Genomic DNA, 23,167 nt, shown 5'->3' on the forward strand with positions numbered 1-23,167 from the left:
CAAATACACAAACGTATTCCACATCTGTATTATGTTTGTTATAGGATCACTTTCATTTTTCCCTCTCTCTCCCTCCCTCTCTCTCTCTCTCTCCCTTTCTCTCTGTCAGGGGCAGTGCGGTCAGTTCTGATGACCTGTTGGCGTGGTTACGTCCGTTCTGTGGCGACGCGTCCGTGGCGGTGCGTCCTCGTATCGAGGTCCTGCAGATCCTGGAGAACAACTTCACCCTGAGGGACGGCGATCTGAGACTGCTGCTGCTCTACAGGACCCAGGCTGTTCTGAAGGACAGACAGGTAACGCATACACACACCGACACACACACACACACCTGCCTACACACATCTAGGCACGCACAAGCGCACTCTGGTCAATAAATGGGCTCCTGACGGTGTTTTTATTGTGTTGAATAAATCATGGGAGTTAAATTGAGCAAACTGGTACATATAAAGACCCCGGCTCAGTCCCAGAGCGGTCCTGGGAGGCTGACGGAACATGGCAGATGGGGGTTCCTTGCTGGAGGGAGGAACATTTGCGGTCGTTTACCCCCCCCCCCCCCCCCCCCCCGCCCCATGTCCTGTGCCCGGGCCGGCAGCGTCCCAGCCCTGTCTGCCCGGCGTCTGGCCCGCGGTGGGAGGAAACTGGAGCGAACACGCGTCCCCGGAGGACGGATCGGTCCATTCCGCGGCGCATTAGGCTTCGGCTGCGAGGAGCTGACATTTACACACGGCGAGTCTGTGTCTGTCTCTCCCGGACGCGAGCGTAGCGCCGACACACAGTTCCGCGCGCGCGCTCGCACTCGGGCTCACACGGCCATGCTAACGCAACACACCCGAGCGACGTACACGCGCGTTTAGCCTTGCCCTGCTCTGATTGGCAAAGACTCGCACGTGCTCGGACACGAGTGGTTCACAGCACGGCTTCCCAAGGAATGGCTGTCACTGTGCCTGCATTTGCCTACTCAAGATAAATCGGCTTTGACTTCCCTATCTCTCTCTCTCTCTCTCTCTCTCTCTCTCTCTCTCTCTCTCTCTCTCTCTCTCTCTCTCTCTCTCTGCTTTCCATGGTTGTCACACACAAACACACACACACACATTAATTTTAGTTGCAGGAGAAGAAGTCAGATAAAAGCAGGTTTTAACCTTTATATGTCAATTCACAGTGTCACATCTGCCCACAGTCAGACATACACACACACACCTGCCTTAGATGCAGGACGTGAGGAAGGGGGATTGGTGTGTGTGTGTGAGTGCGTGTGCGGCGAGGAGGTGTGTATGTCGGCTCGCTGTCTGCTCTTTCCCTCAGTAACCCTGTGATGAAATATTGATGGAAGCAGTGGAGAGAGGTGATGTGGATCTGTCAGTCCATCTGTGTGTGTGTTTGTGTGTGTGTGTGTGTATGTGTGTAGCTTTTTGTGTCAATAGGGGCTTATCTGCCCCATCCCCTGTGGTGAATATCTACTAATTAATTCGCTTGGCTAACTTATTAATGAGTTAAAGCGGTTAATTAACATGCAAATGTAGGCCCAGCGCTGGGAGCTGCGGTCTGGGCAGGTAGACAGGTGTGTGGGCTTGGGCTCGTTAACAAATTGGAAGCACTCCTGACATTTGGCCAGCTCGGTTGAAGCACGTGCGCACACACACACACACACACACACACACTCTCTCTCACACACGTACACTCATTAAGAGCTTAAGTCCTTCCAAAAAAAGACACTTAATTAATCTTAGAAGAAAAACTCCTGTCAGCGTCTCGCTCGCCTTCTAAATGGAGAAGTCTGTTCCCTCACCGCCCAGTCATGCTTGTCACACAAAGCACAAGCCAGGCTCCTCAGCGCTGCTCACAGTCAGAGAGAGTGGGGGGTTAGAGGTTAACAGTTGTCCCTCAAGCTTAAATACATGTACTAGCCCTGAACATCAATTAATTGAGTAATATATATTGAAGACAAATATTTCCTCTTTTATTTATATGGATCAAATTCCTATTGTCTGTGAGGTTACTAGTCAGATAACTGCTTGACATTTTTATAAATATTCTTTCCCTCTCTTTCTCTTGTTCTTTCGTTCTCTCTCTCTCGTTCTTCCTTTGTCTCTCCCTGGCCCTAATGAGAGCAGTCCTGTTGTGGTTGTTTCCTGGAGGGGAGGGGAGAGTGGTTATTCCAGGGGGCGGCCCGGCAGCTCCGTGGGCATGGCAGGCACCAGGAGGCGGAGGGTCAGCCTCGCTGGCAGCCCCTCGGAGATGAAACTGACCCCTGACCTCACGAGGGAGGGAGGGAGGGAGAGCAGGAGAGAGAGACGGCAACCGTCTCTCTCTCCACGACAGCCGTCTATTTCCACGACAGCCATGTTCTGTCAAGCCTGGGATTGGAGCACAGAGCACCAGAGAAGCCTGTGACTTTTCCTGCTGTATTCCGTCTGTTGTTTCTGTTTGGCAGTCTGACGGGGCGTCTGATCTGGGCTGTCTGTGATCAAAGGCAGCTTCAGACTAACGTCACACACACACACACACACACACTGTCACGTACACCCACACACATGCACGCAAGTACACTCAGAGAGAAAAAAAACACACACCTGTCCTTCCCTGTCTGGGTTGATTCAGTTAAGAGGTCTGTGTGTGCATGCACGCATGTGCGTGTGTTCTTAGAGCGAGTCTGTTTCCGACTTACACGGTGAGAGAAAACGCTGCTTTGATCTTGGAAATGAAGCACTCATGATCCAATCTTCTCCCACCCGTACATAATACAGTGTGAGAGATATCTGCCAGGTTCCCTATCCCGCTGTCTGCCAGGGGAGGGGGGGAGGAGAGAGAGAGAGAGATGTGTATATATATATATCATCCCTTGCCCATACAGCCACTTGGCCTTGCCAAACCCACTGGGCCACTCTCACACACACACACACACACACACAGTCATGCCTAATACGGGGTATTAATGAGTCCAATTCAAATGCTGACATTTCGGCAGTATAGGGCAGGAGAGGGGGGGGTGGCTGGTGATGGAGGGATGGAACAGAGGGGTAGAGGGAGGGGGGAAGATGGGGATGGATTTTGTGACTTCATTTGGGCTGATCTGTCACAGCGGTGAGGGCATCTAAATGTCAGCACTGTCTGAACGCTGCATTAGCTCGGGACAGAGATGCCATGGATCTTGTCCCTGCTAGGATAATGGAGTTAGCTCCTCCTCTTGTTTATGACCTGTCCTGTCGTGGATTTTAAGGACAGGCTACTTGGGGCAATTTTGGTCGATTTTGTGTGTGTGTGTGTGGGGGGGGGGGGTGTGCGTTGCCTGCCTGTGTGTGTGTGTCTGTGTGGAGGAGCAGGCATTCATGTTGTGTCTGTGTGTGGTTTTCCATTGTAATGCATCCTCCCCACAGAAGCGGTCTGTGATATTACAATCTCCATAATGATTATCACTCTGCTAAACCCCATGACAGCCTCAGTATTAGTGTTAAAGCCCACACCAGCCGCTGTGCAGGAAACACACACTTACACACACACGGAGAAATGTATTGGGGTGAGTGTGGTCATTAAAGCAAGGTCTCAGAATCTCTGCTCTCCAGAGGCTGGTCTGGAGATGATCCCACAAGCTTGCAGCATTATGGTCTTCATTAGGAAAACAGATGTTGGTGTGTGTGTGTGTGCATGCGTGTGTGTTTGTGTAATCACTCGATGATCATGTAGCATACCATCATAAACAGTACCTGCTGATGCAGCAAGGTGGTGATGTCCAGGCAGTGTGAAGGATGTCTCCCTGCCTCCCCTCCACCCTTCTAGCCTCCCTCCCTCTCTCCTTCCTAGGCTGTCTCCCTCCCTCTCTCCTTCCTAGCCTGTCTCCCTCCCTCTCTCCATCCTAGCCTGTCTCCCTCCCTCTCTCCTTCCTAGTCTGTCTCCCTCCCTCTCTCCATCCTAGCCTCCTTCCTAGCCTGTCTCCCTCCCTCTTTCCTTCCTAGCCTCCTTCCTAGCCTGTCTCCCTCCCTCCTTCCTAGCCTCCTTCCTAGCCTGTCTCCCTCTCTCTCTCCTTCCTAGCCTGTGTCCCTCCCTCTCTCCTTCCTAGCCTCCTTCCTAGCCTGTCTCCCTCCCTCTCTCCTTCCTAGCCTCCTTCCTAGCCTGTCTCCCTCCCTCTTTCCTTCCTAGCCTCCTTCCTAGCCTGTCTCCCTCCCTCCTTCCTAGCCTCCTTCCTAGCCTGTCTCCCTCTCTCTCTCCTTCCTAGCCTGTCTCCCTCCCTCTCTCCTTCCTAGCCTCCTTCCTAGCCTGTCTCCCTCCCTCTCTCCTTCCTAGCCTCCTTCCTAGCCTGTCCTAGCCTCTCTCCTTCCTAGCCTCCTTCCTAGCCTGTCTCCCTCCCTCTCTCCTTCCTAGCCTGTCTCCCTCCCTCTCTCCTTCCTAGCCTCCTTCCTAGCCTGTCTCCCTCTCTCTCTCCTTCCTAGCCTGTCTCCCTCCCTCTCTCCTTCCTAGCCTCCTTCCTAGCCTGTCTCCCTCCCTCTCTTCTTCCTAGCCTCCTTCCTAGCCTGTCTCCCTCCCTCTCTCCTTCCTAGCCTCCTTCCTAGCCTGTCTCCCTCCCTCTCTCCTTCCTAGCCTCCTTCCTAGCCTGTCCTAGCCTCTCTCCTTCCTAGCCTCCTTCCTAGCCTGTCTCCCTCCCTCTCTCCTTCCTAGCCTGTCTCCCTCCCTCTCTCCTTCCTAGCCTCCTTCCTAGCCTGTCTCCCTCTCTCTCTCCTTCCTAGCCTGTCTCCCTCCCTCTCTCCTTCCTAGCCTCCTTCCTAGCCTGTCTCCCTCCCTCTCTCCTTCCTAGCCTCCTTCCTAGCCTGTCCTAGCCTGTCCTAGCCTCTCTCCTTCCTAGCCTCCTTCCTAGCCTGTCCTAGCCTGTCCTAGCCTCTCTCCTTCCTAGCCTCCTTCCTAGCCTGTCTCCCTCCCTTTTACCCTCCCTCCCATCCCTCCCGTTTCCGTGTGGTGCACAGTGAACGCGTGGGCTTCCATGGTGTTATGAGGACGGATGTTTCAGGGTCGGCAGTGGCTCTGTGTGTCGACAGTATGGAGAGTACGGTGTCCCCTCCTCTTGGTGGCGTTCTCTCTGGCGGTACGGCGGATCTGCTGGATGTGTGTGAGGGGCCTGCCTATGAATCCTAGGTAATCTCAGCAGTGTGGATTAGCATACTTCAAACGACTGCCTCAATATTTAATTACACCCCAGGTAGAGGGCTGCTCGCCCACAAATCAATGTGTTATACATCGCACAAGTTGGAGGGTGCGTTATGTAGCCGCGTGTACACACACACACACATTTCATACACATGCTCTCCACAAACACGTTTATTTACACACTTATGGAGTCTCAACATGTCTACTCGCTGATTGGCACTCATTCATTCTCCCTTATTCAAGGAGAACATATTTACAATCCCCTTTTACTCAAAGATGGGAATGTGTGTGTACATGTACATATATAGTGTGTGTGCGTGTGTGCTGGATATTGTTCCAATCCCCCTTCCGTCCCCCTGTGTCATGGTGTCTCTCTGCTTCTGTAATTTTCTAGTTAACTGGTGCATAGCTAATGAGGGTCAACACTCTCCATGTCTTCACTGAGAATGAGAGAGAGAGAGAGAGAGAGAGAGAGAGAGAGAGAGAGAGAGAGAGAGAGAGAGAGAGAGAGAGAGAGAGAGAGAGAGAGAGAGAGAGAGAGAGAGAGAGAGAGAGGGAGGGAGACAAGAGGATGCTGGAGAGACTATTGAAGAGAGAGAGAGAGAGAGAGGGTATGTCCCGAGAGAGAGAGAGAGAGAGAGAGAGAGAGAGAGAGAGAGAGAGAGAGAGAGAGAGAGAGAGAGTGAAAGAATATAAAATGGAACAGATAAAAGGGAAGAGGAGGAGAGCAGAGAGAATTACCAAATAGGGCATGTGATGTATATTTTGCTCATTGACTTGTGTTTCTAAACCCAATGCAAAAAAGATTCTGCTGACCATTAAACATGGTTGGTTTTGTAGGGCTAGGAAAATAAAGACAATCAATATTGATAGAGGGTGTGTGTTATTATCATGGGGAACCATGCATCTCTGTCTCTCACTCACTCACACACACAAAACACACACAATGTGAAGAGTGATGTGCTCTGATTTTGCAGATGGTTTTCCTGGCAGCGGTAGAGAGACAGACAGCATCCCTGTAGACTCATGAGGTTTCACTGTGGTAACACTCATTCCAAGCTACATCAGACACCACACACACACACACTTTCACACACGCACACCACTACTCTTTACTCCCTACTCTGTTTTCGCAACCTGCCTCGGAACTATTTTAAAGTTGATAGCAAATATTTTACCAGCACTTGCTATCGACCAAGCAGTACTCCTTGAAGTGAGTGAACTGAAAGCTTTTTAAAGGGTAAGGAGACAGAGTGGGGGGTAGGCGGGGGGGGGGGGGTAGGCGGGGGGCAGAGATACAGAATTTAAGAGAGAAAGAATATTGCAGATAGCCTCAAAGAAAGAGGTAGCAAATATACAGAGGAGTTGGAGAAGAGAGAGAGAGACAGAGAGGCAGGTGACAGCAAGAGGTCAATTGTCTCCACTCTAGGGTCAGTGGTCAGACTTAGGTCTCCACAGAATGGAAGCCGGCAGAGAGAGAAGGGAGGAGGAAGTGAGCGAGGGAGAGAGAGAGAGATGGAGAGGAAGAAAGGAATTCATTGTGAGTGAAGGGATGTCTCCAAAACTAAAGAAATACACAATGTTTGATGTCCACCCAAGTCTTTGTGGACGAGAGTTGCATTGAAACAGTCGATAAAAGCTTTCGTTTGGTTCAAGGTGAGAGTGTCTATGTGTGTGTCTATGTGTGTGGGGGGGGGGGGTGCATTTATGTAGGTGAGTAGCGCGCTGTGGAAGTTAGCCCACGTGTCTGCTCACCTCTCCTCTCGCCTCCCTCTCTCCGCCCCCTCATGTCTCACCTCCTGAATATTCATCACACTCTTCTGCATGCATAAATAATGAGCAGCATTGGGAGAGGTTCCAGTCTCGACACAAATGGGCTAAGTATTAAAATAGTACCCATGGTTATGAGTGTCTCGTTAATATTCATACCACCAGCCAATGTTGTAGGCCTGTGTCGAGCAGGTGCGTGTTTTCAGCTTGTTTCAGGCTGTTTGAAGATACAAGCTCGCCCCCTCCCAGAAGGACCCTCGATGTATCGTTCTCCTCACCATTTCTCTTTCTCCCTCCCTCTTCCTCTACTCCCTCCCCTCTTCCTCTCTCTCGTCCTCTCTTCCTGTCTCTGTCATTCTCATGTCCTCTGTCACCCCCCCCCCCCACCCCCCGTGATATAATTGACATATCCAGGTCCAAGTTGCCTGCTGGAAATGAATTTGGAAATGAGTTTGTGTGTGTACGACTTTAATGTGTACTACAAGTGTGTCCTACGTGTGTGTGTGTGTGTGTGCGGGGTGGGGGGGGGGGGGGGTGCTTGTAGGGCTTATTCAGGAGCTGACAACTCCTCTGACCTCACAGAGTCCTCGGCCTGCCCCTTTTGCTAGTCACATCACTCTCTCCTTCCTCTTAAACTTTCTCTCTCTTTTCATCCATCCCTCGCTCGTGCTCTCCCCCTCTGTGAGCTGCGCGACCTCTGCAACTTCATTCTGCCGGTCGCCGAGGACGACGCGCTGAGCCAGTCAATGAATATTAATGAGCTCATTCGGAGCGCGCTCAGAAAGGCCAGACACGATAGATCCCTGGATCCCAGGGCTCAGATCTCTCTCTTTCTCTCTCTCTTTCTCTCTCTCTCTCTCTCTCTCTCTCTCTCTCTCTCTCTCTCTCTCTCTCTCTCTCTCTCTCTCTCTCTCGTTCCCTCACTCTCAGACAGCATGTGAAGCTAGGACATGGGCTTAGCTGGGATTTGTGTGTGTTCAGAGTCACGCTGTTACAGCACATTGGTGACTGGCGACCTGAAGGAATGCCATGGCACAGCACGCCACTGTGGTTTCCAGTGCCTGAACCGCCCTTTTAAATCCCAGTTATTAGTCCAGTTATGAGTATAGTTATGAGTCCAGTTATTGACATGTCTGTCTGACCATAGGGGGTGCAGTCGTGTTCTTGTGCGCTCATACAGTATGAGAATGGCTGCACCTTAAGGGTCCCTATTCTTACATTTACATTTGACATGGATTCATTTAGCAGGCGCTTTTATCCAAAGCGACTTACAAGAAGGAGCTTTACAAAAAGTGCTTCGGTCAATGATCATCAACAACGAGATAGCCCCCAAAACATTGCGGGGAGCCAAAACATGAAGCATACATTGTGAAAAGCAAATAAGTGCCAATGGGTAGAACCCAGAAGAGCATGTAGTTAAACAAATTACAATTAAACAATTAAACTTGATCCTCGAAAGTGCTAGTGTACCTGGAGGGAAGCAAGCAACAATAATATAACTCACAGCGAGTACAAGTAGTTAAATCAGTTACAACTAACCAACAAGTGCAACAAGTCCCTCAATAAGTGTCTTTGTGTTCCTGGAGGAAATAAACTAACATCTGATCCAACAAATCTTTCTTAAGTACTGTTGTACTCCCGGAACAAGTGCGTCTTTAGCTTTTTCTTAAAGGTGGAGAGATAGACAGTATCCCTGCACACGCTTAATATTTAATCCGCTTGTCTTGAAAGCAGAGGGATAAACCAAGCCCTTAATTATAGAGTTTTAGCTCCTGGTTTTCCTCCACCCTTCACCCCAGCCCCTTCCTTTGCACCCATTACCCCTGCTTCCTTCATCTCTCCCTCCATCCCCCATCCCCCCTATCCAGCCATGTGCGATCAAGAGGTACCCTCCTACATGATTCATTACCTGCTTATCTCTTATTTAATCCCTCCTTCATCACACGCAAACAGATCCACGACCGACCACAGGATGTCGCATCAACCTGACATCAAACGGAATCAATTGTGTGCGTCTATGTGCTTGTGCGTGTGCGTGTGTGTGTGTGTATGTAATCTCCACCTGTCTCCCCCTAATCTGTCTAAATGGTGAGAGCAGATGCTAGCCAGTGCTTCTGAGGAGGAGTGGAGCGATTGCACTCCCCTCCATTTAGCCCCCTGCCTAGTCTCATCGCTTCCTGAAAGTTACCGCTTCATCTGGCTGTCTCCCACAGCCTTTTACCTCTCCACACACACACACACAAACACACACACACTTCTGGCTAAGTGATGGTTCAATGTAGACAGGAACACATAAGTGTGTCCTAACCCGAAGGTGTATGGTTTGTCGTGACTCGTGTGCCAGGTTTTCCAGAAACCCCCTATAAAGTGCCGGCTTCTCTGCTCTGCCAATCGATTTACCCCAAAGCACCCAAGACTCTCTTTATCTCTCACCCACTCACTCACTCTCTCTCTCTCTCTCTCTCTCTCTCTCTCTCTCTCTCTCTCCACATCTCTATCCATCGCCAGACATCTGGGATAGACTGCATTGCAGTGTTAATCAGTGTCGGAGAAACCTCGTCTGACCGTGCATGCAGGTCAGGCCAAACGGGATTAGCTGCTCACTCCATTGAAGTGTGTGTGTTTGTCCTTGATGCAGCGGCAAAAGTTCTGCTTTGTCCTCATCCTGTGCATGCTGCTGCTTTCCAGCAGCCAATAGCAGAACAGGACTTGACTCGTTATGTTTTCTGCATTGAAAGAAGCCACCGCACACACATGCACACACACTCTTAAACGTAACAACCTTTAGTTTCTCTCGAAAGAACATCTAGAACATACAGAGCGGGGTCACCGGGCTGTTGGTGCTGTTACTGTTCCTCCCTACACTCTCTTATCCTCTGTAAAAGCCTAGCCGAGTCCTCTTAACTATTATGTGTAGCATGTGGCTAAAACTGTTCGGGAAAAACAACATTACTGGAAAGTAGCCACTTAGAAGCAACATGTTTACGTGTACGAGTGTGTGTGTGTGTGTCAGAGGTGGTAGCGTTGCGGGGTTTGTGAGTAGAGCTCCAGTCTGCCTGCACTCTAATGGCCAGTGATGGTCTCATATGAAGACTGTGACAGGTGTGAGGCCGTGGGCTAAGTGTAGCGCCATTAAAGCCCTGTTGTTCCAGCCAGTCTGCCAGGCTTCCACATGGGCCTGTCGGGGAAAAACAGTGACTGGAGGCCACGATGGAGGGATTGGAGGAAAGGATAAAAGGGTAGTGATGGGGGGAAGGGAGGGGGGGTTAGATGGAGAGAGAAGAAATTGGAGAGAGAGAGAGAGAGAGAGGGTGTGATTCACTCTAATCGGTCTTGTTTAATTTGTCAGAACCTTCCCCGGTAAATGTTATGGCATTTCCTTTCTCCGTGACAGCGCCCCTCCCCCTTCTCGCCTCCTCCTCCCTCCCCCTCTCTCCGTCTTGTACAACACGGCTTGTAAGTGTTGATTTTAATCACGGGCATAATTAATTACCATCCCTCTTCGTTAAGGAGAGACACTGGGAACTGCTATATGTTGAACCCAAAGTGTGGGTGAAAAGAATTGTCTTTTTATCGTAAATTCCATCTGTCAACCACGTTTCAAAAGTAACACTTCTCATGTCTTTGTTTCTCACCCAGAAAAAAATTGCGATTGCTTTCCATCTCCGCACCTGTGTTTTCACACAGTGGCCTGTCCTGTTCTGGGGTTGTGTGTGACTGTGGGGCGCTGTGAGGGTTAGGGACATGCTATGTGCCGATGTGTTGCCCGTGTACAGCAAAGTCAACTCTGTGTGTTTTTGTGTTCTGGGTTTGAGGGGTTCCGCTTGACTCAACGTGAGTGAGTGTATTAACTGTGTACGTGTGTGTGGTAGAGAAAGAAAATGTGTGCACGAGAGAGTGTGTATGTGTGTGTGTGAGAGAGACTGAGTGTGTGATACTACCCTGTACTACCCTGCCTCAGCCACGGTTTGGCAGTTTTTAGTTTTCCCTTCAGAAATCAGCCGCTCTCTGAACTGTTAAATCACACTCGAGCCAACATCTGAGAAGAAAATTAATTACTTTCTCTATTTCCTTCCTTCCCTCGCTCGCTCTCTCTCTCCCCTCTCTCTCTCTCTCTCTCTCTCTCTTGCTTTCTCTGCCCTACTCCCCCCTCCTCTACTCTCCAGATACTTTTCTCACCCCATCCATCTCTCTGTTCCCATCTCCTCTCAGTGTGACTCTGTGTCTTTAATTATGGCGTGGAGGGTGGGGGTCTACAGTGAAGGGGGGGGGTGTCCTTAACCCTGGCCCCTCTCTCCACACCACTTCTCCAGACCAACACTTTACACATGGATGTGTTGGTGTGTAAGGTTGTCCATAGTGTTTGGTTGAAGGTGTGCATGGTTTGGTGCATGTTCATGAAACTGAAGTTCATTGATCTCTCTCTCCCTTTCTCTCTATCTCCCTCTCTCTCTCTCTCTTTCTCTCTCTCCCTCTCCACCTCCCTCTCTCAGGTGGAGATGGAGGACATTGAGGAAGAGGAGAAGAGGTACACCCTTTTCCTGGAGCTGCTGGAGGCTGCCAGGAAGTGGGAGGAGTTTCAGCTCCTCATGCTCCTCCTACAGGCGTGGCCACCGATGACGAAAGAGGAAGTGTAAGATTCTTTCCTGTTTGCCACACACACACACGATCATACAGTAAGATCTGCCCTTCGGTGTAAACCATCCGACGCCCTGACGCCCCACAATGCAACACGCCGGCTCATAGTGTCAGCTTTATGCGTTTCTCCTCCCTCCTCCTCCCTACTCGGCTTTCGCCCATCCAGGGAACTTCCTCCTGCTCTGGACTGTCAGGGTCTTGAGCAGCGCGTTATGTAAAACCGATGTTTAATGCATGATCTGATGCCAGTGCTGTCCCGTCCTGTTCGGAGGCCAATTGTAAATATGTCTTGTTAGGTCTGAAATGGATCCAATCAAATCACAAGGTTTCAATAAGCAAATCAAGGCTCGGCTGTCCTTCACCCGAACATGCCTCAGTTAAGGGTGTCAAGCAGAATGATTAGCTATTGTGTGTGTGTGTGCGTGTGTGTGGGGGGGGGTGTGTGAGTGAATGGCGGGAGGGAGCAGCTGACGGGGGAGGGAGATAGTGGGTGTGTTTCCGTGTCGCCTTCAAGTGTCTTGGTGTGAGCTATTGATTGTGGTTGTTTATCAAACATGTGGGACTGATTGCCGCTTGTTTAATAGACAGAAAGACTGAAGGAAGGAGGAGGAGAGAGAGAGCGAGAGACACCGAGTACAATCGGAAGTGGAACACAAGGTTAAGACCGATCGATTTGAGATGAAGGGAAGTGAATACGAAATTTAGAACAAAAGATTGTGGGGGAGGAGAGCGGGGTGGGGGTGAGCATAGCGGAAGATGAGTAAAGATGTACAGCTGAGGGTTCGAGAATAATAGAACAATAGAGGGACCGAGAGGAAGACATAGCGGTTTATCACAGTGTGTGTGTGAGAGAGTGTGTGAGTGTGTGTGAGAGCTGGTAGAGTTGTCTTGGGGCTGTAAGCCCCTCATATCCCTGGCACTGAGCAGGCTGACAGGAACAATAGGAGTGGAGCGGATTACTCTGCTAGGATGAGGACCAAGAGTTCACCCCCGGATCTAACACACCGCGCCCCCTTTCACACACGGCCCTGTGAGGACACACCACTGCTTACCTGTGTGTGTGGGTGGGGGGGGCAGTTTCATGTTGTGTGTGCGAGGGTTTGAGATGTCCGGTGTGTTTCTGTGTGTGTGTGTGTGTGTGTTTGTTCGCGCCGTTGTGCCTGGCTCCGAGCAATCTGAGTCATGATTCAAACAGCCACTGCAGAAGAGGCCAGGCCACGATGACTCACATCAGCACGAAGCCACATGACTCACAAACACACAATACGCACCACGTGTGTGTGTGTGTGTTAGTGTTCTTGGGCCCCAGCTCTGCCCCACTCGAGCTAAGCCAGCCAGAGGGAGGGCTGAGGAGGCAGTTGCAGATGCCAGCAGTGGAAGTGTTGTGCGGAGCAGCCAGCCCCGCCGTGTCACCCAGCGCCAGCCTCGCCAAAGCCAGCCGCTTAGCTAGCGTGCTCGTGCTGTTAGCCTCACGTGCCCGTCCGCGGTATTTAAAGTACACACTCACAAACACACGCCAACTCGGACGCCCCTGGCACAAGTCTTTCTGAGGAACGCTTCCTTGGGGAAAAAATCCCTAAAAGAAAAGGTTTCAATATCGTGTTTCCCCCGGATTCAACAATAGCGTTCGACCTTTTTCTACTGGTGGAAATCAGGACTCAAGAAAATGCCAAATATTCAGGGATGCAGTCCTCGTCCTCCAGTGATCCTCCTCTTCTCCCTCAGCTCAGGTACTTGTCATGTAAATGACATTGTTACCCCGTGCCGCTGCTTTTGGAAGCAGCATCCCGTCGTGAAGGCGCATCGCATGTACTCCTCCCACCTCACAATAACACTTAAGCTCTCCCGCGTCGCCACAGTAACACATGGGAGGGTGTCAGCCCTGTGATGGTTTTGTTCGAGCTTTAAGATCGTGTTCCTTCACTCCCACATGAATATGAAGAGCAATGCTAGGTTGTTTTAGTACCTGACAGAGTGCTGTGATCCCTTCTGAGGAGATTAAATGGGACCTGTTATTCTATGCATTAGCATTGGCAACCATAACACACCGAGGAGCCATATAGCTGTGGGCTAATAACCACTAGCAATAACTGTTAGCGACACAGTGGAGCCTCCATCACAATGTTATTTTAGGCTAATGATGTAAGTTGTTTGCATAGATTCAGACTTGCTGTGTGTGTTGTGTGAAGACAGGCCAAGGATAGTTCTGCTTACACTTTCATACAAGACAGGGGGGATTTGAACCTGAAACCTGTTGGTATACATTCAAATGCTTCGCCACTGAGCTACACCCATTCCAAATGAAACTAGAGAGGATACAATTTCTGGGGAAATTGTAGGGTGTGCTTGCTTGCGTCGGTTGCACAGGGGTCTGTATATTTTATATAAAAATGCATCGGGCCTACTTATTATTTATAAAGATTACATAGATTTAAAAGCATCTTTTTTTTGCTGCTCATTTACAACTCAAAATACGAGTGAAGTGTAGAATGAAATATGACGTCTTCTCATTTCCCCTGCAAGAGGCAGCTGACAGGCTGAATCAAAACGAATACATTTGGCAGACCGGTGTACAAATGGACCTAATCTCTATGACCTTTTAAGTTGTCCCTTCTCGTGATATTTTCAGGCATTTAGCCTACTCATATTGCATTCATTCATTAATAAAGAACCCCCTTTGAAGATTATTCTACGACTTTACCGGCAGAAGATAGAATCGCGATTCAAACAGTACCATCTGCTAACTGAAAATATGCCCCCAAAAACGTAAATAAGCTTGACATTTATTTAGTGGAAAATAGCTCATTCATAAAAAGCTCACTGGTAGCGATCATTGTCAGTAACAACTCAAAATGCGATATAGCCCTGTGTGGAGAAGCTGCCCGGTAAATTCTACTACTACAGTACAGTACTACTAGTAGACTACTGCTGTGTTCGTCTTGATAGCGATTGCGTTGGTTGAATTCGATTAAACGTTCCGTTGTACGGTTTAGGCTGAAATTAATTATTTTCATGAACAGATTGACAAAGTTTAGGCTGTGGCAATGAAGTTCAGGTTAGTAGTCAGATAGTTTCCCTACGGAAAGACTTTTGAGTAAGGGGAGTGCCGAACATGTTCTGTTGCCGTTCGACTTAAACAGCTGAGGAGTTGTTGTTAGCTACTCACACTAGTGTCTCGGGTACAGTAGGCTACAGCGTTGCAGTGAGCTACACTGGTTTGAAACCACAGGTAATGGTAATTTCACCAACAAATCGTTTACTAATGTCAGAATAAATCCTACAACGAAAATGTATATGTGAGGAATGTTTATTTTAACGATTGAAAACAGATACATCATAGACCACTGTAGTATGTGTTGCCCGGGCAACACAGGCTAATGTCATGATGCTAATATGTCAGTGAAATAGTAGACTACTGTTTCCGAAAGTAGATGTACTTCCTTAATAATATCAGCTTATATTGTACATTACACATCACAATTGTGTGTCATATCACAAAGTAAAATGAGTAAATATTTATCACCCTGGCCTCTTTGTTTGTGGCGTTTCTGCAGCTGCCTTGCAGTAAAGCTATAGTTAGCCTAGCTATCCCCCAAGTTAACAGATGTGAAACGAATGTTCTGCCAAAGGTAGTCACGCGTGTTTTCGTGACATTATTGCAGACCGGTGTAAAAATTGACCTAATCTCTATGATTTAAACGTCATTTTAAGTTTTTCTCTTCTCATGATATTTTCAGGCATTTAGCCTACTCATATTGCATTCATTCATGAATAAACAACCCCTTTGAAGATTATTCTACGACGTTACCCGGCAGTAGTAGATGGAATCGCAATTCAAACGGTACCATCTGCTAACTGAAAATATGCCCCCCAAAACGTAAATAAGCTTGACATTTATTTAGTGGAAAATTGCTCATTCATAAAAAGCTCACTGGTAGCGATCATTGTCAGTAACAACGCAAAATGCGATATAGCCCTGTGTTGAGAAGCTGCCCCGGTAAATTGTACTACCACGGTACAGTACTAGACTACTGCTGTGTTCGTCTTGGTAGCGATTGCCTTGGTTGAATTGGATTTAACGTTCCGTTGTACGGTTTAGGCTGAAATTAATTATTGTCATGAACAGATTGACAACGTTTAGGCTGTGGCAATGAAGTTCAGGTTAGTAGTTAGATAGACTTTTGATTTAAGTAAGGGGAGTGCCGAACATTTTCTGTCGCCGTTTGACTTCCTAAACAGCTGTGTACTGTAGCTAGATGTTTTTGTAGTGTGTCTCGCGTAAGCTACAGCGTTGCAGTGAGCTACACTGGTTTGAAACCACAGGTAATGGTAATTTCACCAACAAATCGTTTTCTAATGTCAGAATAAATCCTACAACGAAAATGTATATGTGAGGAATGTTTATTTTAACGATTGAAAACAGATAACGCTACATCATAGACCACTGTAGTATGTGTTGCCCGGGAAACACAGGCTAATGTCATGATGCTAATACTTCAGTGAAATAGTAGACTACTGTTTCCGAAAGTAGATGTACTTCCTTAATAATATCAGCTTATATTGTACATTACACATCACAATTGTGTGTCATATCACAAAGTAAAATGAGTAAATAGTTATCACCCTGGCCTCTTTTCTTGTGGCGTTTCTGCAGCTGCCTTGCAGTAAAGCTATAGTTAGCCTAGCTATCCCCCAAGTTAACAGATGCTAAACGAATGTTCTGGCAAAGGTAGTCACGCGTGTTTTCGTGACGTTAGTGACGCAGTGACGTTAGTAACGTCAGTGACTGTGGCTAGCAAATTAGCCACCGTTAGCTTCACTTTTCGCCACAAAAACTTAATTTAAGCTTAAACCATGCAACGGAACGTAAATTCCAATAGAAGCAACTCAATCGCTACCAAGACGAAACTTTTGACACCTACGTTGTCTATGTAGGCCAAGTATTTACTGAGTTTTAGGGGGGCAAAAAGAAATAAAAATAAAAATAATAATAATAATAATATATATGTGAGAGAACAAAGGTTGTGCTCTCGCCGAAGGCTTGAGCACACCCAATAATATATATGTGAGAGAACAAAGGTTGTGCTCTCGCCGAAGGCTTGAGCACACCCAATAACTCAACAGTTCAATGAACAGTTCTTGAAGTTCAAAGTTGTGCAAAGACATCTTTAGTAACTAGCTCAACACTGGCCTATAGAAAAACCTTCCTGTCACGTTGTCGGTTATGACGATGTGGTTGTGTTGTGTAGCGTTAGCCAGGCCGCAATGGCTCCACGGGGCCGCGTTCGCGGCCTGATGCTAGTCACTGCTGGCAGCTGTCTCGTCCTATTCCGAGCTCGTGTGTGAGCAAGTTAGCGAGCGCTAATTTAGAGAGTGTAGCGCCGCACTCACGGGTCTTTAATATTAACAGTGTGTGGGTATTGTAGTGTTGTGCCTCTCTTCTTCCCCAACATGTCAGCTCCTGTTTGGGTTCATTCGTTTGTAGTTCTACTGTTGTGTTCTCGCGTCGGCGCAGTCATGTTCTACAGTGCTCCCTCAGGTCGCTCTAATGTGAACTTATTATGAATCTCAAATGCGGTGCTCAAGTTGCATCTTCACAAACTGTCTAACTCTCTCCCACTCGCTCTCACGCACACGCGCGTCCACTCTCGCGTGTCTCGTCTCTCCCCAGGGCGGAGACGGAGCGCAACCCTTGGGTGGTCTGGACCTCAGCGCTGCTCTCCCACTGCCAAGGTTCGGAGGTCCAACTGGACCTGGGTGTAGAGGTCACGGCCATGTGCCGCTCCCTGTACCCCACCAAACACAAGCTGCCTGCCCAGGTAAGGAAAACAGTTGTCTGTGTGCCCGTGTTCCTTTGTGTCTCCTTGTGGCACTTCATTTCACTTACACGCACATCGGGGGCGTAAGTTCCTTTTCAAAAAGTGGCTGGGACAGGCCGTCCTTAATAAATAAAATAAAAAGTGGGAGGGGGACCGATTTGCCGTTCTCAAAATGTGGTGGGGACATGTCTGTCATGTATAATGCAACCCACGCCCCTATCAGCAGGCTGGAAATGCTCTCATCCACAACACACAGGAAGTCTGTTTTAAATAGGACATTAGTAGGACATTTTCCGCCTACACTGCTTCCCTCATGGTAAAGCCACTCATTCGTAAACATTCCGCCGAATGTGTAGCTGAATGTGTAGCCTTCAAGCCACGTTGTATGTCCTTTAGCACTTCTAGTATATCGAATGCCCTTCTATGGCAGCGAGACTGCCTTTGATATTAGCATGGCCTAATGCTTTTCATGCTGTAGAGCGCTAGGGAAGTGTAGCGCTTTATGATATTCAGTGTGTGTGTGTGTGTAGCGTCAGCTGACTGGTATTAGTTTAGCGCTAATGCTATTCTGTGTGGATAGCGCCTGGCTGTCTAATGTGAGCAGGGGAGGAGGAGGCTTTTACTCCTCTGAACAGCTTTCATTTAAATCTGCTGGAATGAAACCGCTGGTGCATGGGCGAGTCAGATTGCATTGTGATATCCATAAATTACCCCCGCCACCTCCAGTCGCTACTGTCTATGAGCGCCTGTGCGCATGTGTGTGTGTGTGTACTGTATCTATAGGTCTGCCTTGAAAGCACCCATGTGTGTTCCTCTTTTACTCTGCACATCATTTAATCCTTCTCTCCATCTCTCCTTCCTTTCTACCCGGCTTTCTCTCTCCTCCTCTTTCTCTCTCCTCCTCCCTCTTTCTCATCCCCCTTTTTTCCCTCTCTTCCTCTCTCACCACCGTCCCTCCCTCCCCCTTTCTCCTCCATTCCCTCATCTTCCCTCCTTCAATGCCTCCCTCCCCTCCTCTGCCCCTCTCCCTGCCCTCCAGTGCATCAGACACATCGCCCGGCTACTCCTAGACCAGCCTGGACTGCAGCTCTCCTCCCTCAAGCTCATGACGGAAAGTGGAGATGAGCAGCTGCTGCAGCTGACCCTGGATCAGATCCACAGCATCTCAGAGGTAGGCACGCAGTGACTGACTGGAGCTCCTGGCTGATTCTAGGTCCGATCATAACGCCGCTACACAAGAATCGCTTCGTTGACCTCTACACCATCAGGTCAATGACACGTGACCAACTTCCCTCGCCAAAGCTGTTCTCAGATGGAGTGTGGCTGTTAGGTTCCGTACACCCCAGTAGACCATTTAGACTGGTCTCCGATCGGTATCAGTGTTGAAGCAGTCTACTCTACACCCAGTAGCCTTGCTGCTGTTCCCAGATCAGATAAGCAGAGTCTCCGTTAAGCGAGTGCTCTAGTTAATGAGGCCTAAGACCTCTTATCTCGCCATACGATCCTTTTATCGCTGAGAAAAAGAAAGAAAGTGTGGTGTGCGTGTGTGTGCGTGCGTGTGTGTGTGTGGCTGTATGAAGGAAGCGATACAGGTACGGCAGACCACACAGTCAGCGGAGAAGAGGAAGCGAAAGGGTTAACATTGTCCGAATGAATCTTGCGTTGTTTTGCCATGAGTGTGTAAGTAGCGCTTGACCTTAGCTGTGTTTAAATGCCTGCGATAGGCCTGACGTGTGTCCGTGTGAGTGGAGCACTCCAGACCCGGGCTTGTGTGACGGTTGAACGTGTCCCAGTGTTACCGAGAGCCTGGCTCAGACCGCGTTAACATATGTCAATGATTCACCTGTAGCGGATGCGTGCCGTCTCTCGACGCCCAGGCCTGCCTTTCGGGATCCCCCTCAGCAGCTCCGGGGCGAGGGCGTGCTCCTCCGCTAGGACGGCACGGTCATCCCATCCGAATATCACCCGACGGGGAACGTTCAGCCATTCACCCCTTCCCCTGTTCTGTGAAAGTTCTGTGAAATGTGCTGGCCAAGCAGGGTTAGGGCTTTGGTGGCCGGGAGAGTCTTCTGTTATTAGCTCGTGCTTTTAGCAGCCTGTTACGCTGTCTCAGGGACAGGGGTGTTTTGGGATATTCTAACCCTTTTTGTGTCCAGCTGTTCTGGGCAGAAGGATGCTCAGTCTGTAGGACTGTGTAGATGGGCATGGATCTGAGGGAAGCTGTGAGGTGATGGAGCCGGCTCCGCGTCTGGCTAAAAGTAGACTGCACCATAATGCTTCCACCAGTCCTGTACAACACCCCTGCAGAGACCCGGAGATAACTTCAGCCAGCTCCTACACGGTTTGCAGTGCGTACTGTTACGTGCGAATCCTCTTTGAAATGTTTATTTTTTCCCCCCAAACCATTAGCTTTTGTCATTGCCTCAGTGTCAGCGACAGCCCCCCCCCGCCGCCAACTTCCTTCCTGTGTGTCTGATATCACACTTGTGCGCTGGTTGTTTTGTTTTTCTACACCTCCCTCCAACACCATAGATAACATGCTATTACCTCCCCATTGGCCGTGAAGATTAGGCTTCAATTAAAACTGCCGATAGGAAACAGTTCATAATAGAAAAGGCAGCAACGAGGAAAAAGGTCATGTGTTTGATTGCATTATAATGGCTTTGTGTGCTGGTGGAGCTCCCCCCCTTCATTGTGATTGGGAAGATTATTTTGCATGCGGTTCCTTATTGCTTGAGAAGGAGGGAGGGATTGTTTTTCTTTTGGTCCTCTCTTCTTTCATTTTCTCCATTTTGAATTTCCTTGACTCACCCCCCCCCCCCCCCCCCCCCCTACTCTCTTAAAATCTCTCTCTTTCTCTCAACACACGTCCACACAACGCGCACGCTCCCTCTGTGAAGATGTATGGGCCTGCATGAGGATGTGGAGAGCGCTGGAGCAGGGGCCGAGGGGTTAACATCAGCATGACTAATAGCATGCTGAGATAAGGTGGAGATAAGAGCTTCTCCGGCAGAATGAATGGGCTGTCGGGCCCTGGCACGACAGGCACACACACACACACACACACACACACAGGCACTCTCACATACTACACACGCTCTCCTATATGGTACCCACACACACAATCGCATCTGTTTTCCCCAATGCGATGCACCCTCACACACACAAACACGCACACACTTGCTAAAGGAAACACCTGGAGCGTGTTAGAGATCCTCCTAATCCATGCATATTGATGAGGGGTGAGGGAGGTGGTGAGGGGGGGGGCGGGGAGGGGAGGGGGAGGAATCTGTTTTCATACCTTCTCTCCCTCTTTCTTTCCGTCTCTCTCTCTCTCTCATCCATTTTCATTGAGATCATGCCATGACCTATCAGTACACCTCTCCTACCTTTTTTAAATACAATGTACATTGTAAATGCCTTATTCCTGTCAGTCTTTCTCCCTATCTCTCTCTCTCTTTAAGGTTGTTTCTATTTCGCTCTCTCTTCCTTGCAATCTCTCGCTCTCTTCCCTTTTCATATTTCCACTCCCTATATGTCTACTCCCTATTCCTTTCGCACTGTTTTGATTTCCCTCGTTTTTGCCTTTCCTCGCTCTCTTTCATTGCTAATCACGAACCAAGCATGTATACTGTACAACATGTGTGTTTATGGGGCTGTGTGTGTGGGGTGAGTGTGCATGTGTGTGTGTTTACGGGCCTGTGTGTTTCCCAGGCTTCATTGTTCCATCTCCTCCGGGCCTGTCACTTCTAATAGTGCTGCCGTGCGTCCTGCCTGCTAGGGACTGTGCTGTGTCAACACCAAAGCCCACAGAGTCCAGGGGCGGAAAGATGCTGAAGAAGGAGGGAGAGAGGACTTAGTGTTGTCTGGAATTCCAAAGAAGCGGTACGATTTCAACGATAGAGCAACGCTTGAGCATGCATAATGCATCAGTTGACGGCACGCGTGCGGTAATTCCAATTAGGCGTGCGGCAGGGTTTAAGAAAGAGGGGAGGGGAGAGAGAGAGAGAGAGAGAGAGAGAGAGGGAGGGTGATAAGGGGAGTGTTAGAGTGTAAGGTTGTGAATAGCTAATTATGGGCTATTTACCACCCTGATCAGGCAATGTTTAGGAGTGGTAAGTAGACCCTGTAAAACTGCAAGGACCCCTTCAAGCTGTTGGGAAGGAGTGGTGAGGAAAGAAGGAAGGGGAGGAGGGGAGGGGGGGGAGGGGAGGAGGCAGTACAGAGGGGAGTGAGGGGGAGACAGTTGACTGCACTGTTGTCATGTAGTGATGAGGGTTCATTAACTCAGAGTGGGCGTGTGTATGTGTGTGTATGTGTGTGTATTTGTAAACACAGCAAACAGACGAGACATCTCCTGTCTTCGCCTGGCTGGGCGAGGCAGATATTGTTTGATCATTCAAAGAGGACTTTGGAGGGATTTGGACCAGCTGAAACATGCACGCACGCGCACACACACACAAAAATAGACACCCACACACGTTTGGTTTGCCTCTTAACACAGTACCCTTGGGACAGGAGAGGACATGGATCTGTAGTCAGGCTGTGTTTTCTGGGGAAAGGGGGGGGGATCTGTAGTCAGGCTGTGTTTTCTGGGGAAAGGGGGGGGGGGGGGTGAGAGATGGATGGATGGGTGGATGGATGGATGGAGGAAAGGAAAGAGATGAGGCCGAGAATGAGGTTTACCTAAGAATCCCAAACACACACAGGGAGAGAAGTGCGAGGTGAGCATGAGAGTTGGTGTGATTAGATCGTGCTGACTGGTGTGTGAGACCTGATATTGAGATGGAAGCCCTCTCCAGACAGACATGGTCGTCTGGTACACAGCCACAGGCCTGAGGAAGGACTGTATTGAGGATTCATCTGTACATCTCCAGCCAAACGATACAACTCACCTTCCTGGTAAAGAAACAACAACAAAAAACGGAGAAAAGCCTATTTCCTATCCCCTCTCCATCTCAGTGTGTTATCAGTATTCTTCTCCGTACCTCCATCCCTCCCTCCCTCTCTCCCTCTGTCTTATTTTGACATATGTTTTCAGCTGGCTGTCACTCTGTCTGACTCTAAGACTGAAATCTACAGCCTTCACTGACACGGTCAAGCAGGAATTCTCATAGCAACCAGTCAGCCTTCAAGCTTTGTGTGTGTGTGTGTACACGCTTATTCGTCTAAACTGATTGCTTGCATCTATCTAACTGGATGAATGGTGTGTGTGTGTGTGTGTGTGTGGGGGGGGGGGGGTGAGTGAGTGTGTAAGGCTGGTCAGAGTTTTCTCCATCTCTCTAAGACAGTGGCATGTGAGCTTGGCTCAGGTGACAGAATTGCATAACCTGCCATTCCATCTGCATATCCACAATTCCAGTGACGCGTCTATCTCTCTTGCTCTCTCTCTCTCTCTTGTTCCCTCTCGTTCTCTTGTCTTGCTCTCGCTCGCTTTCTGTTTCTTTCCGCCTCTGTCTCTCCCTCTCTTTCTCTCACCTTACCCTTCCCACTTCCCCTCTTCTAAATGTCGTTCTCTCTATAAATACATCTTCCTCTCCCCACCTCATTCTCTCTTTTTTCATCTCTTTCTCTACACTTGCACAGCCACCCCTCTTTCATCTCTCCTCAGTTTTCTCTTTTCACCTATCCTCACTTCTTTTCACCTCTCTCCATCTCATCTCTTGCCCTCCCGCTCTCTCTCTCTGTGTGTCTCGGTGTCCCTCTCTCTCTCCCTGTACCTTCCTGGTTTCTGCATGGCACATACAGCACAAAATCTCATTACTACTCAAGCATGACACGCCTGTTTCACCACTTGCTCATGTCTC

At 49.0% G+C, this 23,167-nt stretch overlaps 1 protein-coding gene across 1 annotated transcript in view; it reads left to right on the forward strand.

Annotated features, from left to right (window-relative positions):
- nbas (NBAS subunit of NRZ tethering complex) overlaps positions 1-23,167 on the forward strand; it is a 91,511-nt gene that overhangs the window by 66,649 nt on the left and 1,695 nt on the right. Inside the window, 4 exon segments of the mRNA XM_067241748.1 lie at positions 110-293; positions 11,397-11,536; positions 17,213-17,360; positions 18,400-18,531. Of these exon segments, the coding sequence (XP_067097849.1) occupies positions 110-293; positions 11,397-11,536; positions 17,213-17,360; positions 18,400-18,531 (604 nt within the window).

The sequence above is a fragment of the Osmerus mordax genome, chromosome 8 (genome assembly GCF_038355195.1).
Source record: "Osmerus mordax isolate fOsmMor3 chromosome 8, fOsmMor3.pri, whole genome shotgun sequence".
Taxonomy (NCBI): Eukaryota; Metazoa; Chordata; class Actinopteri; order Osmeriformes; family Osmeridae; genus Osmerus; species Osmerus mordax.